General features: G+C 45.3%; 1 protein-coding gene across 26 annotated transcripts in view; it reads right to left on the bottom strand.

Moving 5' to 3' along the window:
• Positions 1 to 17591, bottom strand: part of PTK2 (protein tyrosine kinase 2) — a 193353-nt gene that overhangs the window by 101812 nt on the left and 73950 nt on the right. For 25 of the 26 annotated variants that reach the window (XM_044928887.2, XM_044928886.2, XM_044928883.2 and 22 more), the window contains 2 exons: positions 17274 to 17440; positions 3164 to 3251 (listed from right to left, as the gene is read on the bottom strand). In XM_044928887.2, the coding sequence (XP_044784822.2) occupies positions 3164 to 3251; positions 17274 to 17440 (255 nt within the window). The remainder of the gene's footprint in view (positions 1 to 3163; positions 3252 to 17273; positions 17441 to 17591) is intronic. The other variant, XM_044928891.2, reaches the window with a different exon arrangement.

Below are 17591 nucleotides of genomic sequence, written 5' to 3' on the forward strand. Positions count from 1 at the left end.
CCTTGGACAGTAAAGAGATCCAACCAATCCACCCTAAAGGAGATCAGTCCTGAATACTCACTGGAAGGACTGATGTTGAAGCTGAAACTCCAATAATTTGGCCACCTGATATGAAGAACTGACTCATTTGAAAAGACCCTGATGCTGGGAAAGATTGAAGGTGGGAGAACAGGATGACAGAGGATGAGATGGTTGGATGGCATCACCGACTCAATGGACATGAGTTTGAGTAAGCTCTGGGATGGACAGAGAAGGCTGGTGTGCTGCAGTGTTTCGTGTATGCTTTTATAATGTCCTACCAAGTACCTGTGATTTACAGGAAAATAGAAGCTAACGCCCCTTTCCTGTGTTGATGGCCGGTGTTACTGCTCATCTCAGCCCGTGGATCAGGCTTAACTGATGCTACATGGGGCTAGGTAGATGTGCCGAAATTACCAAGACGGAAGAAAAAAGAAAAACGCTATGATTTGTCGGAACTAATGAATTGGCAAGAATACAGAGCTTTAAATAGATTCAGATTTGTATGTGACACCATTGACATTGACAATTTTGTAACTTAAGTTGCATACTGGCAGTTTCATAAGATTGGAACTAATAATTCCACTTCGGAGGATTCATTCTCAAGAAATAAGATGCACCTGTGTGCATATGTGCAAGGGTGCTCATGGGCACATGTCAGTAACAAACAGGAAACTGGGACCGTTGTGTGAGCTGTGCTGACTCTTCTTCACAGTGGCGTGTTTTCTTGCATGTGTTTTATGAACCTGGTATTTTGTTGAACTGTGTTGATGGCCGGTATTACTGCTCATCTCGGCCCGTGGATCAGGCTTAACTGATGCTACGTGGGGCTAGGTAGATGTGCCGAAATTACCAAGACGGAAGAAAAAAGAAAAACGCTATGATTTGTTGGAACTAATGAATTGGCAATCTTTAGGGTCTACACTGGGAAATAGCGAACACTTCTGAGTGTTTTTTGTTATTGTGTTTTAAAAGAACTCAGTTTATTTCAGTTCAGTTCATTCGCTCAGTCATGCCTGACTCTTTCTGACCCCAACTGAGCTATTCTGTGGCTCAGTTGGTAAAGAATCCGCCTGCAATGCGGGAGATCCCAATTCAACACCTGGGTCAGGAAGAATGGCTGAAGAAGGCATACACTACCCACTCCAGTATTCTTGGGCTTCCCTGTGGCTCAGCTGGTAAAGAATCCGCCCACAATGCAGAAGACCTGGGTTCAATCCCTGGGTTAGGAAGATCCCCTGGAGAAGGGAAAGGCTACCCACACTCCAGTATTCTGGCCTGGAGAATTCCACGGGCTGCACAGTCCATGGGGTCGCAAAGAGTTGGACACGACTGAGCGACCTTACTTCACTTCAGGCTGAAGAGAAACTCTAGGAATGGATGAAAGCAGAGGGGGGTGGCGGGGCGGGAAGGTGTGCATGTGGAACACACAGGCAGGACGAGGTGTGTCCCATCCCACAGCAAGTTGCGCACACTCAGATCGGGACTTGTGCGCGATGTGCTGAGTCCTCAAAGCTGGGTCCTGTCTACAGACCGGAACTCCAGGGTGGCAGACAGTAGGGTCTCATTTCATCAACATGAAGACTCTCTTCGGGAGGTGTCATATACCCCCTGTGAAGAAACTCATGGAGGCACCTGCATCATGGAGCTGTGACATGTATGACCGGCACGGCACACCTCCAAGACGCCTCACACCCCTTGGGCTTTACAGGGACCACTCACCTGAGTCACAGAGACTGCACTGAGACACGTCCCATCAGTAAGGAAAAATCTGGGATAGGCCGACGCGGGTGCTAGCTTTTAATCATATACACAGAAGCAAGGGCTTCTGAAAGAAAAAACTAGGACAACCTAGTAACAGAGTGAAAGGAACAAAAACATTGCTGACTTTCAGGTTAGCCTAGAAATTATAAAAAGGAATAATTGAGAGCTATTTAGGCCCGTCTCAGGCATCCTGGAATCAGTGTCACTAAAGTAGTCACAGACGTCTTCAGTGGGTGGATTAATTTTTCAAAGAAATTACACCAGTGATTCAAATCATCTACAAGAGAGAAGAATAGAAGTATGTCGCCTATCTAAACCCATCAGCCTCTTCCTTCCTCACTTTCCTGCTCCAGTTTGTTCAGTCTCTGAGTCCATCAAATCCACCCACTAAATCTGCTTACTACCACACCGTTCTACCTCCCAACTTTCTAACTTCTTGCCTAAACAGCTAAAGAGCCCCCAGCCTGCTCGCAGCCTTTTTAAGATCCAATCCACCCCGAATACTGCCACCACATTGGGGTGGACTTATTTAAAAAAAAAAAAAAAAATTCCGATCAAGACATTCCTTACTTAAATTCTTTAAATACTCCCAACAATCTGCAGGAGAGAACCTAAAACCTGCTCCTTACACGGTGTGGTCCCGGATCTCTCACCCATTTCCTTTCAAACCACTTTAGCACCGATTTCAATGCACTGTGTTTTATAAAGCCCATCTCTTCCTGAGCTACAAAGTTCCTTAGATGACATCTGGCAAGGGAGCTGCCTGGACTCGACACCTCCCCTGTGCCAGCACCCCTCCAAGGGACGTCACGTCACTTGTGCTTGCAAAGAGCATAGGACCGAACACAAAGCAACTGCTTACAGGAAGCCCACTAGATGGAGAATTCAGAATTTACGCCACGCATATGTACTGCCTAACTAAAGCCTTACAGAGAATTCAGAATTTATGCCACATGTATGTGTTATCTACCCTTATGGGCAGTAAGAAAGCTACTTTTAGTTTAAAAAGTCACTTCTGGTTTTACACAAACTGCTACTGAAATTACAATGGGAACAGCTGGCTCTGGATAAACATCTGACAAGTTTCTTGATATTCAGGCACAATAATTATACTTGAATTAAAGACAGAGCAAAGGTTGTATCACTTAGGACTTACTGTTTCTACTTAAAATAAGTCTTAAGATTTGCCCAAGTATACAAAAATTCACAAAGTAACAAAAACTCCTAATTTCTTACCGAGGTGTAAGAATCTCACTGCCATACAGTGACAAATTCATCTTCTCCCAAATGTTAGGCTTAATCTAGTTCTAAAATAAAACCACAAAATAAACAGGATTCAAAGAAACAAAGGAAAAAAATGTATTAAAGCACTCTTCTATACCTGTTGATAGAAGAAATTCAAAGTTGGCTTGTCTTCAGTAAACTGGTTTAGAAATCCTTTTGGCAAATAACGAATTCTCAATTCATATCTAAAAAATAATTAACAAAGGAAAACAATTAGAAATAGGTCATTTCTTCTTCACAGTCCAAACAATATTGAGTATGGCACTGCCAATTACTGAAATATTATTCTAAAAATAAGTTTAAATATAATCTGTAAATGTTTCCTTTTGCTGCAAAAAATAAAAAAATAAAATGTGCATGTGAGTGTGCTACAGCCTGAGGTTCCCGCAGGAGACAGAACCTGACGAGATACCCAGAGGGCGCCCAGAAGTCCCTCCAGCCCCACTGCCCGAGGGCAGCACCACGTTCTGCCCCTGAAGGCGCGCTCTCCCTGCCTGGAGTCACACAGGATGCGTCTGCTCCTTTCAGGAGACTGCTCTGTCTCCTGCTCGCAGCAGCATGCCAGCCCTGCACTGTGCAGCACACCCCAATGACTCATCCACGTTACCCTGAAGGCTGCTGAGCCGTTTCCACCTCGGGGCTGTGAGGAATAATGCTAGGAACACTTTTTTTGGTCCTCTAAAAAAGCAATTTTGCTCATGAAGCCAAACCTCAAGAATGACCAAAACAAATTTCACCAGAGCACTCTCTCTGTACCTCATTCTGTATGTATGTGTGTGTCCACCCGTGTGCACTCTCGCAGGCACGTACGCATCTCTGCTGGGGGTACACCAGCAACACATCACTGGATCACAACACACACACGCTGTGCAGAGCAGACACGACGGAAAACAAGCTGCAGGGCTGTAGGAGTGCGCTCCACTTCCACGCGCGGGAGCCGCACAGGCACTCAGGTTCCACATCCCTCACCTCTACCTACATGTCCAGCCTTTCCATGTCAGTCGCCCTGATGTTCACTGCAGAGCGCACACTGGTTTCAGTCAGTAATAACAAGAACGGGCATGTCTCTGGCAGCCGGCCATTTTGGTTATCTTCTTTAGTGAAGTGTCTGTTAGGCCTTTTGTCCTTTGTTCCTGCCAAGCTGTCTGTCCGCCCCCACCCCACTGATTGGTAGGTATTCTTCACAAATTTTGGATGTGAGGCCTTTGTTAGACTTAGTGAAGATATATCTTCTCCCACTCTATGGCTTGCCTTTCACTATTTTAACGATAATTTAAAAACCTATTTTTTCAATCTTTGAATTTTAATGGTATCTTTTGTTTTTATGCAGTCCTATTTACCTTTTTCTTTTCAGTAAATTCTTTTAGTGTTTTGTTTATAAAATATTTGCTTACACAAAAGTTACAGAGATTTTTTTTTCTAAAAATTTCATAAAATTGATCTTTTAAAATTGTATTAAGCTCATGAGGAAAAGGACGCAAAGGAGTCGATACAATTCTTTTGGTTCAGTTAAGGGTAGTTCAATGCAAGGTACACATACACAAGTTCTGCTGAGATTTTCAAGGGTCTATCTTATTAAAATATACAACTGTCAAACAATAAAGTTCCATTGTATTTTGAATCTCAGGAGTTCAATAACTTTCTGCAGGCATTCTCACTGGAAAACTGTTGACAGAAGCAGAATAATTTTAAGTTTAGGACTTAGCATGAACCTTATAGGCACCGTTTCTCTTAATCTATATAATAATCAGAGAACAAGAGCATAATTATTCATATTCAGCACAGTAGGAGGATGACACTCAGCAAGAATAAGCAGTAGGCAGCCAGTTTCCAGGCTGGAAGCTCCAGGATCAACAGGCTGCAGGAGGCTTTGGTATTAACATTGCCCCAGTTTAATGATTAAAGAAAAAAAAAAAAAAAAAAAAAAAAAACGGCAGCCTGGCTACACGTCCAGGCTTTTAACATCATCCCGACGACAATGATGATGATATCAAATAACGTTCAGGGACTACTCGGGATGTCACAGAAGTCATGATAAGCATTTTAACCAGATGACCTCTTTTCATCAAAAACAACCCCCAGGAGAAGCAGAAAGAAAGCTCTGCATCAAGACCACCTGAGCCTGGGTTCTGGCTCCACTCCTTGTTCGCTGTCTGCCATCACTTCTCTATGCCTCAATTTCCTCACCCGACTCCTTGCGACCCCATGGACTATACACAGCCCATGGAATTCTCCAGGCCACTGGAGTGGGCAGCCGTTCCCTTCTCTGGTGGATCTGCCCGACCCAGGGATTGAACTGGGGTCTCCTGCATTGCAGGTGGATGGATTCTTTACCAACTGAGCCGTCAGGGAAGCCCTCGTCAGGACGCTGGGAGAAGTGAAAGGGCGGTCACTGCACACATCACAGCCGTCTCGACAGCTGATCCACCGTATTAGCCATTACTCAACAAATATTTTGGCACCAGTCATCTACAGACGCAATTCCAGAGTCTGGGGAGACACTGGTGAATAAAACAGGCAGGAAGTACCACCCTTCAGAAAATTTCTACTTTTGTGGTGGCAGCCAGACAGCAGATACATTAAGTATCTCTGAGGTGGTAATGTGATAAAGACAAAAACAAGGTAAGGGGAGTAACAGATGATGAAGCAACATTCTGTAAAGGGAGCCAGGGAAGCAGGCTAACTCAGGACACCTGAACACAGATCTAAAGGAAGAGAGAAAGGAATCAGGGCAGTAAGGGCAGGAAGAAAACAAGTAAATGCCCTGCGGCCAGAGGCTGCCTGGAGGAATGCAGCCGCAGCCCCTGTGAGTAAAAGGGCTGCAGGGAGGGGGGAACAGAGGCGGGCAGGCCACACAGGACCCTGCTCGTCACAAACCGGGGCTCGTCCTGGTGGGAAAGGGGGCCCAGGGGCACTGTGGCCAGAGCAGTAACAGCACAGTCCTGGCGCCCAGCCAGGCGGGGCTGTGAAGAGCAGACAACAGGGCCACAAGGAGGACGGGAAGGGACTGGTAATAGTGACCAGGTGCCCAGTTCACCCCATCTTCCTAGATGGGGGAGAACAGACTTTGAGGACATCCGGTAATAGCCAAGGTCCCACAGCTGTTAACAGACAGCCCTGGGATTCCACTTCAGCAGAAACACGCCTGAAGGCCCAGAAGCAGCATGAACCTAAGAGAAGACACCTATGCTTAGAACACAGAGGAGTGTACGTGGGTTGGGTCTTGCTTGTGGGGCTGGGCAAGGTCTCTAGATTGTGATGGGGTTTCGTGTTCCCTGCTTCAACCCACTACAATCTAGCATTTCCTCCCTCACAGCCCTACTGGAACTCCGCTCAAGACTGAGTTCAATTCCAGTCCAGTCACCTCACCCCAGTCCTTAAACCCCACACCTGGCGCCCACTGAGTCCCGGCCCAGCCACGCCGGCAACCCCTCTCCCTTCTCCTCCAGGAAACTCTCCATTTTCCTCATAGTGAAACTTCCACTACTGTTCTAAGAGCCTGGCTGTGTCCTGATAAACATTTCCACATCTCTGTTCTAGGCCACTCCATGATTTCTGAACAGCGGCTAACTACAACATGCCCCAGATAAAACTATCCTTTCACTTCTGCTTCTAAGTAATTGTTATTGTTCAGTCACTTAAGTTGTGTCTGATCCTTTGCGACCCCATGAACCGCAGCACGCCAGGCTTCCCTGTCCTTCACTATCTCCCGTAGTTTGCTCAAACTCAAGTTCATTGACTCGGTGATGCCATACAACCATCTCATCCTCTGTCACCTAAGTTAATACATTACCATTGACGCTGCCAACACCTAACTTCCTCAGTCTTATCTCCAACTGTGAGCACCAAGGTACCCACAAGTTCACCAAGATACCCATTAGTTCACTAATGAACTAATGATGGGGAGGAGTAGGAAATGTTTTTGAAAGTTGAGTTGGATGATATTCAGATAACCCTGATACTGAGAAGGCTCAGCTAGTCAGACTGTGTGTAGTGAAATAAACAAAAGTACAATTTCAGGAAACTACACCGATGACCCTTGGAAACAGTGGGGTGTGGACATCTCTTCTTACACAGACTTTCAATTTTAAAAGCCTAGAAGGGAGGCTAGAAATAGAAATTCACCATTTGGCAAAAATTACACTAATAAATACTGCAAAAAAGAATCAATGATGTAAAGTGGGTGAAAATACAATGAGAGAGAAACTGCAGAGTCTCTGTATTTCCTCAGAAGATATAACTTAATTACAAAGAGGGGGAAAACAACCTTCTAGCAGAGAAACCTGGCCACCACCTTAAATCAAATGATCCAAGTTAAAGCCACCTGTAAAATGAATCTTATCATCATCAAAGACTCACTGATAAAATGCTAAGTGAAAACAACAGCTTGACTGTGGTGCTCTTCCCCAAATGCTTAAGCTCAATATAATCATGGGAACAAATCCAAACTGAAGAACACAGCACAACCACCAGCCAATGCACTTCAAAAGGGCCAAGGTCACGACAGACAGAGACAGCCTGAGGACCTGCCACAGATCGGAGAAGAGCCAAGGAGACAGGACACGCGGGTGCACGATGCTCTGATGAGATCCCAGGCTGGAAGACGGACACTCTGGACCCTGGTGACGTCTGTGGGTCAGATGAGAAGAGCCAAGGCGACAGGACACGCAGGTGCATGATGTTCTGACGGGATCCCAGGCTGGAAGACGGACACCCTGGACCCTGATGACATCTGTGGGTCAGTTAGTACTACGGCAGCAATGTTAAGGTCCTGGTTTCAATAACTGAACTGTACTTAACTAAGGTTTTAACATTTAGGGGAGGAGGGCCGAAGGGTACACAGGATTTCTGTGTACTGTTTTTGCAACTTTTTGATAACACATTGAGAATATAAATAAATTCTCACAAACTTTAAGACTGACTGTCCTGTAGATGTGTTAACAAAATACCCACCAGAGCCAGTTTTAAACCAGCCTGGTCAACGAACATCAGCTTTTTGTAGCCACAGGCCAGTCAGAAATCTGTTCATTTTTGTGCTGTGTCTGGTGCAGAAGTATCCAGTAAACGTTTAATTAATCAACCAGCAAATTTGGAAGTCCATCCTGTTTTTTTAAAAGGTGTCACTTCCAAACTTGTCAGAATGTTCCTCTATTTATTGTCTTACTGATTTAAATATTCTAAAGAACTCTTGTTGAGTTCAGTGTCATAATGAAAGACTAGCCTTTCAAATTAAGGTATATGCACAGATAATGTCATTTCAAGATAAAACAGGAAACTATCAAAATACAATCTAAAACTTCCTCAGCTATCATTAGTCATTTTCTTTTGTCATCTATGAAAAAAAGATACCTTTCCTCTAAATAAAAGACTTTTTTTTTTTCCTCCTGCAAAAGGTCTGAAAAAAGAATCATGTCTCTGCAGATTGAGGAGCTGTTCATCGGCCGTGAACAGGAGAATGTGAACCACATCTGATAACAAAGAAAAGGACTTTCTTTTTCACTTGCTCTGAAGAAGCCCCACAGTTCTCTCTCAAAGGCCAACAGAGCCTCCTCTCAGGCCTGGCTCTCAAAGCCCTGAATCCCACACCAAAAGGACCAGGCCCTTTATATCTGATTAACCTGCTCAGAAGTCAGACCACTCCGTGTAAGTGCTTTCAGAACACCAAAATTTAGCTAGCTAGAATTTCATTATCTAGGTACAAAACTTTAAAAGTTTAAATCTGTTTGGGGTAAAGCTCTCAAAACTGCATGGCACTTTTGGCTACGTGACAAACTAGGAAGGGCATTGTATTCGAACTTCTCTGGCTGACTCCAGAGCCTGGCAAACACCACGTATTCAACCGGCATCTCCCAGGACCCCGGGCACAGGTGAGCAGATTGGGAAGGAAGCAGGGTGCATGCAGCGCAGGGGCTGTGGGCTCTGCCGCAGACCCGAGGCTCCACACAGGCTCCTGAGGGCCCTCACGGTCCCCGCAGAAGCCCTGGACTGACCATCTCCTGACCCTGTATCTACAATGCCCCATATTGTCTCACCCACCTCATGTTTTCCCAACAACATTCTTTTATGTTTATTTTGCTTTTTACTTGTGTATGATGCTGTATGTCATCCTCTGTGGCTTACTTTTTGTTTTTTAACTGAGGTAAAATTCACATAAAAAGCAACCATTACAGGGAATTCCCTGGCGGCTGGCTTACTTTTTGTTTTTTAACTGAGGTAAAATTCACATAAAAAGCAACCATTACAGGGAATTCCCTGGCGGCCCAGTGGTTAGGACTCGGGCCTTTCGCTGCCAGGGTCCAGGTTCAATCCCTGGTCAGGGAAATAAGCTCTCACAAGCCACATGGCATCCCTAACTCCCCCCAAAACAGCCACTTTAAAGTGTGCAATTCAACAGTATTTAGTTGCATCCATAACGCTGCCCCGGGACTGCCTTCTGTCACACCCCGTCACCTGGCTAAGTTTCTTCCAGAGTTCCAGGTCTTGATGCTTTCCTCATTCTGACTCACGCAACACTCCACTGTGAATATTCTGTCACTGGCTATTCCATGAACGTCCTCGGGTCTCCAGCCTAGTATAGAAACGCAAGTCTCTCAAGGACAGAACCTGAAGTGGAACAGCAGGACCAAGGCCATGTCATGCGGAGGCTAAGCTGCAGGCAAGATCTTGAATTGGAAAGAGCGCAGCCACGCGCAGCCCTGAGCACGCAGCTGTGGTGCCTGATGCCTCTCTGCACCCGCTTTCAGGCAGCGGTTACTGGCCCCGCTCAGCCATCGGTCCGTGCTTCAGGGACCCCTCTCCAGGCACCCAACGGTCAGGGAGCGACCTTTATAGTCCAGCTCAGCCATCGGTCTGTGCTTCAGGGACCCCTCTCCAGGCGCCCAACGGTCAGTGAGCGACCTTTATAGTCCAGCTCAGCCATCGGTCCGTGCTTCAGCGGACCCCTGCCCAGGTGACCAACCGTTAGTTAGTGACTGTTAGCGGACCCACTCAGCCTTTGGTTGGTACTACGTGGCCCTTTCCCAGGCAACCAACAGTCAGTGAGCGACCTCAAGAGGTCCAGCTCAGCCATCGGTCAGTGCTTCAGTGGGCCCCGGCCCAGGTGACCAAAGGTCAGTGAGCAACCGTTAGTGGTCCCGCTCAGCCACTGGTCAGCCCAGATGGTGAGCTAGGGGGCCCAGGGGGCAGGCCACAGGCTGTGTCCTGCAGGATTCCAGAGCCCTCATCAAGGACACCCACCGGCCGGGCCCAGGCCTTGAGGTGGCAGCGACCCTCTCCCCCATCCCTGCCTCCGCAACCTAATGGTAGCAGCAGCCTGCATAGCATGTAGTCTGCAGGACCTGCCCCTCCCTGCCTGTTTGGGTGGCCTGAGGAGCCTGAGGGCCCTTTGGGTCCTGGGCACCTGGCTCCCTCAGTGATGACAGCTGGGCAAGCTGTGGGGGCCTGGCCCTGAGGGAGCCATCAGCTGGGCTCACCTCCTCTTAGCCAGAACTGGACCTCGAAGAGGGAAAGCTGTGCCTGGGGACCTGGCCCTTTCTTGTCAGAACAGAGAATAACATTCGTTTGGTGGAGATTCACAGGCAACAGAGAATAACATTCATCTGGTGGAGATTCACAGGAGCATTGTTACCTGGCCATGACCTGACCTTAGGAACAAAGGATCTGACACCACGCAGTCTGCAACAGCTAGCCCTGCCCCTCCCTCACTTTTCCTAGAAAATGGCTTTGCTGAAAGCTCTCATAGAGCTTGGGGTTTTAAAGGCTCGAGCCACCCATCTCCTTGCATCGCCCTCAATACGCCTTCCTCTGCTCCAAACTCTTTGACGTTTCAGTTTGTTTGGCTTCACAGTGCGTCCGCCACCCAGACTGGTGTTTCAGTATCATCATCAGGTCCTTAATCTTGCCCGCTATTAATACTGTTGGACAACTTATTAATACTTTTTGTTAACCAGACAGTGTAGATGGAATCTACTGGTCCAGATTCATACCTCCCTGAGCACTAAGGAAGCTGACAGTGTCTTCCTGTGATGACAGGTCAAACCTGTCTACCCTTTTATGAAAATACCTTCATGTTTCTTGCTCATTTGTTGAGGAATTTACAATCCTTATATTTATCAGCAGAACTCCTGACACCATCTTCCGTCAATTACACGAGTTGCAACTTGTTTCTGCATTTTTCCTTTTGGCCACATCTCATAACTTATGGGATCTTAGTTCCCCGACCAGGGATTGAACCCAGACCCTCAGCAGTAAAAGCAGCTAAATCACCAGAACACTGAGGAATTGTCCTTTCTGCACTTTCTAAAAATACATCTTTTGATATACAGAATGCTTTCATCTCATAAAGGGCAAATTTGCTATTCTCGTCTTTAAAGAGTGAACGTTTTTGGGGTATTAAGAAAATCTTCCTGCTCTAGGGTAAAGACACATTCACTATATGCCCCATTAAAGACACATTCACTATATGCCCCATTAAAGACACATTCACTGTATGTTTCATTAAACTTTTTAAAAAACTTGATCCACCTCAGGGGGATTTCTGTGTATTGTTCAAGGCAGGATCTGGTTCTGTGGCTCCTCTTCCTATGAGGACAGCCATGTATGCAACCAGCCCTTCCCTTGCCCGATGACATGTCATCATGACAACTCTGTAGGGCCACCTGCCTGAGACAGTCACTACCAAATGTGTGCTGTAGGTGCTTACAGAGGCATCTGAAGAACTGAAGACTCAATTAAACAAGCTTAGATCTCAGGTTTACTTAACAATATGAATAGATCCTATAGCAGATAGTGTGAAAAACAAAAATCTATGCTCAAAAACCTCACAGGAGAAACGAACGTCGTTCTTCTGATGAGTCCTGGCACTTTCGTGTCAGGGTCCATGCCCTGCTCAGAACTAAAGCCACAGCTGCAGCCACCCTCATGGACTGAGACAGGAGATCTCCACGCTCTGTCTCCTGTAGTCACACACCTAACACAGGCAGGAAGAAGAGCTGGTGCACGAAGCCAGTTTCCACTCTGCCACCCATTTAAGCTGTGTGACCGTGGGCAGGTTATCAAGCCTCTCACACAATGTCTGACACCCAGTAAGCAGCAAGTTAATATAAGAAGACTGTTACTAAGTAGTACTATTCGGTTCCTAGTTGGTAATTTCATTATCACTGATTCACTTCCACTTAAACTGTATTTTGCTGGGTGCCTACTTTATCCCAGGCATGACCAGAACCCAGAAGTAGAGCAGTGAATACGATGGAGGCCCTGAGGGAGAAAGACTGTCCCAGGCAGGCAGTGGGCTCTGCAGACAGAAAGGATGGAGAAGGCCCTGGGAGGAGGCGACAGTGGAGCACCTGCCCTAACGAGGGGAGGGCCAAGCCATGCTAGAACAGCAGAGCAGCATATACAGCAGTTGACCATCGAGTTCAAAGGCATTAGGGACAATCCGCTTGGCGTGTTTAAGAGCCAGTGTGGCCAACGTTGAGCAAGTGGAAGGTTGGAAAATTTAAAGGCAAAGAGAAAAATGAGATAAGAGCTATTCTATTCAACAAGAAGGCAGGCAACAGAGAAGAGACCATCAAGAGAGACCCCAACCTGAGTACCTATGAAAACTGAAACTTCAAAGAGACCACAGCTGCTCGAGTGAAGGTAGGGGAGCAAGAGGCAGAGAAAAGACCAAGAGGTAACCACAAACTTGGAGTGAGCTCCAGGTGAGTGGGGGCCGGGGGAGGGGGTGGGGGGTAGCTCCTGGAAGTTTCTGAGCGGGAATGGTTTACACATTTCTTTGGATGTTTACATTTTAAAAGATTTGTTCGCAAATTCTGTGAGCTCAATCTTATAATGTATCTCGGTATAGCTGCTTCTCGCTCCTCCAAGTACTACTCTCCTGGTCCATCATCTTCTGTGACTTTTTCCTGGGTTATTGTAGTAACCTGTCCATTGGTTTCCTGAGTTTATCCAAGTAAAGTGTGAATTTAACACCAAAGGCGGGTCTAGGGAGGCTAGGAAGAGGTCAGTGGAGCAGCCCCAAATATCAAGGTCAGCAGGAGAAGACAGTGATGGTCAATGAAGCAGGAGGAAAACCTTCACCAGAAGAGAGTCTAGTATCCAGGAGGCTGAGTGAAGAAAGCACGCTTGGTATCCACAGGGGCTTGGTTGCGGAACCCCACAGGCACCAAGAGCCTGAAATGCTCGTGTGAAATGGTACAGTCTGTGCACGAAAGCTGCACAACGTGGCACAAACCCTCACACACTGAGAGCATCAGGATTATTTACAATGCAATATACAATGTAAATGCTATGTAACCAGCTGCTGGCACAGCAAGTTCAAGTTTTGCTTTTTGGAACTCTCTGGAATCCGCCCTCCCCCCCGCCACCCTCACACCCAGAATTATGGAACTGTAGTTGGTTGAAGCCTGGTTCACTGGCTGCGGAACCACGGAACCCACAGACACTGAGGGGTGGCTGTACTTAGACAGGAATACATTGACTGGCTATAGCCAGGAGGTTCTGCAGAGGGCAGACTGGACGGTGAAGGGGCAGAGCCCATCAAAGCGAGGCCGTCAGGAGGCTGGGCCTTTTCCTTTGAACCATAAATTACTTAGAAACATGTTTTTAAGTTGCTTAATACAAAGTTATGTGCAGGATCCTGTATTTCTACATTAAACAGTTAAATACATAACTTAAAAACTACTGTTTACTTACTATTGTTTGTGTTCTTCCCTTTAATTATTAAAAAGGTAAGTCTTATTCCTTCAAGACTGGTTCTGCTTTATATATTTTGAGGAATTTATAAGTTTAAGAGCTACATCTATTTCTATACTTACTAAATTATTGGTGAAATGAGCATTTTACTGTTATGTGGTTGCCCTCTACATACATAATAAAGCTTCTTTGCCTGAAAATTTATTTCACAGGGTGTTAACAGCACAACACTGATCTTTTTTTCCTGGTCCCTGGTATATTTATACTCAAGTTTTATGTGAGTTTTTCAAATTGAAAGTCAGGGCTCATTAGAAGGCAGGAAAATTCTTTTCCCTATTCATTTATTAATTCATTTTACTAACATAGAACAAAACAGAACATTGCAAAGAAAGCCTTTAGACCTCAGCGTAAATAACAGCGCTGAGTACAGTTTGGTGAAATGTGTGGGTCCGGGACACATAAACAGCTCTGAGACACACACAGGCAGGCATACGTGTGTGCCAGATCTCACGGCAGAACACATGGTTTCCTCCAAGTCAGAGAAAAATGTTTGAACGTCACCGTCTGGATACATCATGTGAACAGCAGATAGCTTGATTTTATGTTTTAATCCACTCTAAATCCCATGGACGGAGGAGCCTGGTGGGCTGCAGTCCATAGGGTCGCTAGGAGTCGGACACGACTGAGCGACTTCACTTTGACTTTTCACTTTCATGCATTGGAGGAGGAAATGGCAACCCACTCCAGTGTTCTTGCCTGGAGAATCCCAGGGACAGAGGAGCCTGGTGGGCTGCTGTCTATGGTGTCGCACAGAGTCGGACACGACTGAATCGACTTAGCAGCAGCAGCAGCAGCAGCAGTTACCTCTGACAATCATTCACCGTTAGCGTCTGTGCATCTCACTTGTGATTTCTATTCATCTTGCTTCCCCACGCTTCTCTCTTTCCTTCTTTTTGATCCCCACATTTCTCTAATATCTACTTGCACAACGACTGTTTCAGTTCCCTCACATTTAGCTGACAAAGCTTTGTTCTATCACCCCTGTTCCAACCTGCACCCAGTACTGAGCTCTACTTTTTTAGTATAAAAAAATCTGTTATCGTTAGTTCTCCTTCATGAAGCCAGTGCTCACTGATATCAGTTCTTGAGGTAATTTAACCGTGCAAACAAATCTAGACTGCCAGTTACATTTCCTCACCACTTTGAACATATTATACCACCATTTTCTTGGCATCGATGATGCTGTGAGAAGTCTAATTTTTCTCTGCTTGTTTTTGACATCCTTCCATTTTCTTTTATACAACACTATTTTGCTATAATCTGTCAAAGTATGCATTTAGATTTACCCAATTTGAGATTTTTCTGTTAATCCTACATTTAAGGACTCATGTCACTCACTGATTCTAGAAAGTTCTCAGCTATTTTCCCTTCAGATTATTTCCTCTTCCTCATTCTTTTTATTCTCTTCTTCAGACTTCCTGTTAGAAAAGGGTTGACCTTCTCATTCTTCATGTTACATAAATCTGCTTTCATAATTTCCATCTGTTCATCTCTGTGCTATGTTTTGGGCAAGTTTTCTCAGATCCATCTTCCTGTTTACTAATTGTTCAGCTATGTCTAATCTGCTGCTTTATCTATCCAATGACTTCCAGAACTTCTGTTTTGTTCTTTTTCAAGTCTGCTTGATTATTTTAACAGCCTCCTATTCCCACTAATATGTTAGAACAGTTTGTATTAATCCTCACGCTCCGGAAGCTATCACACATGTATCACCAGTACCTCTGATCACATCTTCTTCTTTCAGCACCTCCACCGACAAACTATGTACCTTCACTCATCTCAGAAGCCCAGCTACACTCTCAGTTTTAAAGATCACATTATTCCCATTGAGATGGGCATGCTGATTCTAAAAACCCACACTGTGAAGTCAGATGGCTAAATCCAAATGGAAACTGTGCCACAAACTATGTGAATGCAACTTAAATCCATTTTGTTGTGCCTCTGTCTTCATCTACAAAATAAGGATAACAAGTCTTTACCTCCTCGGGTTTGGGTAAATGAAATACAGAGCTTACGAATTATAAACAGCACACGGCTGGCACAGTGCCTGGCTCCTGACAGCCACTCGCTGGTGGCAACACACCAGCGCCATCATCCACCCCTCATTCAGGGGCCAGTCAGATTTTCCTTACGTATGAGGATCCAGGCTCCACTGAATAAGACAGTGCCTACATCCTTATTATTAAGGTTAAATAAGCTGGCTGAAAAGAATGAAAACAAAGCTTAGATACCCCAGGATCTGCATTCAACAATTTGCTGAGGACTAAGACTATTGCTATAATGAAGGCTGCCTCTGACATGTCTCATAAATTCAGAACATTAACAGAATTGTTTTAATTAAAAATACCTAGAGATATGTTCAGGTAACTTTTAGATATTCTTAGTTTTTAAACACTTGTTTAATTAACTGACCAAATAGATGGAGGTCAAATCTTTTTCAGCCATTGTTGAAAAGTAACCAAACTATATTCTTACAGACTATTTTGTTAGGTCAGTTCCAGCTAGTTGACAAATTTGAAAATTATATTTCTCTGATAAGCTGTAATTGGGATAGTATTTTTATTCAACTAAAGATTTACTCACCTAAAAATGTTTTTCTTTTTAAGTGTCTCATCTGTTTAGATCCTTGAAGTGATAGTTACTTACATTTGAATGCCCTCTTTACGCTACAATCATCTTTATTTCTGTAGCACTATCAATAAAAACAGGGGCTCCTGTGGAAGAGCTCCCTTATACTTCCCTCAAACGTTAAGTGTTTTAGGTGTACAATTTCCTACAAACACCATGGTTTACTGAAAAGTGAAAAAAAATTATTAGGAGAGAACCAGGGAAAGGACAATTATAGGGACTTCTTTTATTTCACTTCGAATGATTTTAGTTTCATTAAAGTCAGTATGACTTCACTGAGATCACTTCCCAGCATCCATGTTGTATGTGAACATCACACAGACACCGACTCTTTCAGGTGAGCTGCGATCACTGGGCATGACAGAGTGAGCTCTGCAGCACATTAATACGGTGATCAGGTGCGGTCACTTCCAGGCACAGAAGGGTGCCAGCAGCACAGGAAGTAGAAGCACTAGGACCCGGGCAGCGCTCAGAGCAGAGGCTGGACACTGAGAGGCTGGATACAGAGGCAGAGCGGGCGGTGCTCAGAGCAGAGGCTGGACAGAGCAGCACCAGCAAGAGGAGGGTGAGGGCAAAAGACCATCACCGAAGAACGAAAGCAAGGAGACGGCTCGAGCAAGCCCATGCCAGGGGTGCCCGAAGACGGGCTACACCGAAGTGCAGAAGGGAGCGCTGGCTAACAAGTACCGGCCACCTCTATGTGTATGGGAATCCCAGGGACCATCAGTGAGAAAATTAAACACAGATAACCATCCTCTCATATGTGCTTCTATATGCAAAACAAACCACGTCCGAGTCGCCCCAAAGTAGGTTTGTAATCTTACTTCCACTCCTCTGGTGGGTGGGCAAGTTCATACTTCTCCCTCACATTGGAGACACCCATATCCAAATGGAGCCAGTGAACCTCCTCTGACCGCAGGTGACTCAGGCGAAATCCATAGCAGGCCACGTGCTTTACTTTGTGACTGTCCACTATCTTCTGAATGATGCCCTAAAACATACCCCCCACAGAAATGACTGTTATAAACAAAAACTGCATGCTAGAAATTAATGCAATGTTCATTTCTTTCAGTTAATCATCAGAAATCTTTGGTAAAAAAGCGCATCAATTTAAATAAATCACTTAATTTTACTTAGGAATC

Source organism: Bubalus bubalis, chromosome 15, assembly GCF_019923935.1.
Source record: "Bubalus bubalis isolate 160015118507 breed Murrah chromosome 15, NDDB_SH_1, whole genome shotgun sequence".
In the NCBI taxonomy this organism is placed as follows: domain Eukaryota; kingdom Metazoa; phylum Chordata; class Mammalia; order Artiodactyla; family Bovidae; genus Bubalus; species Bubalus bubalis.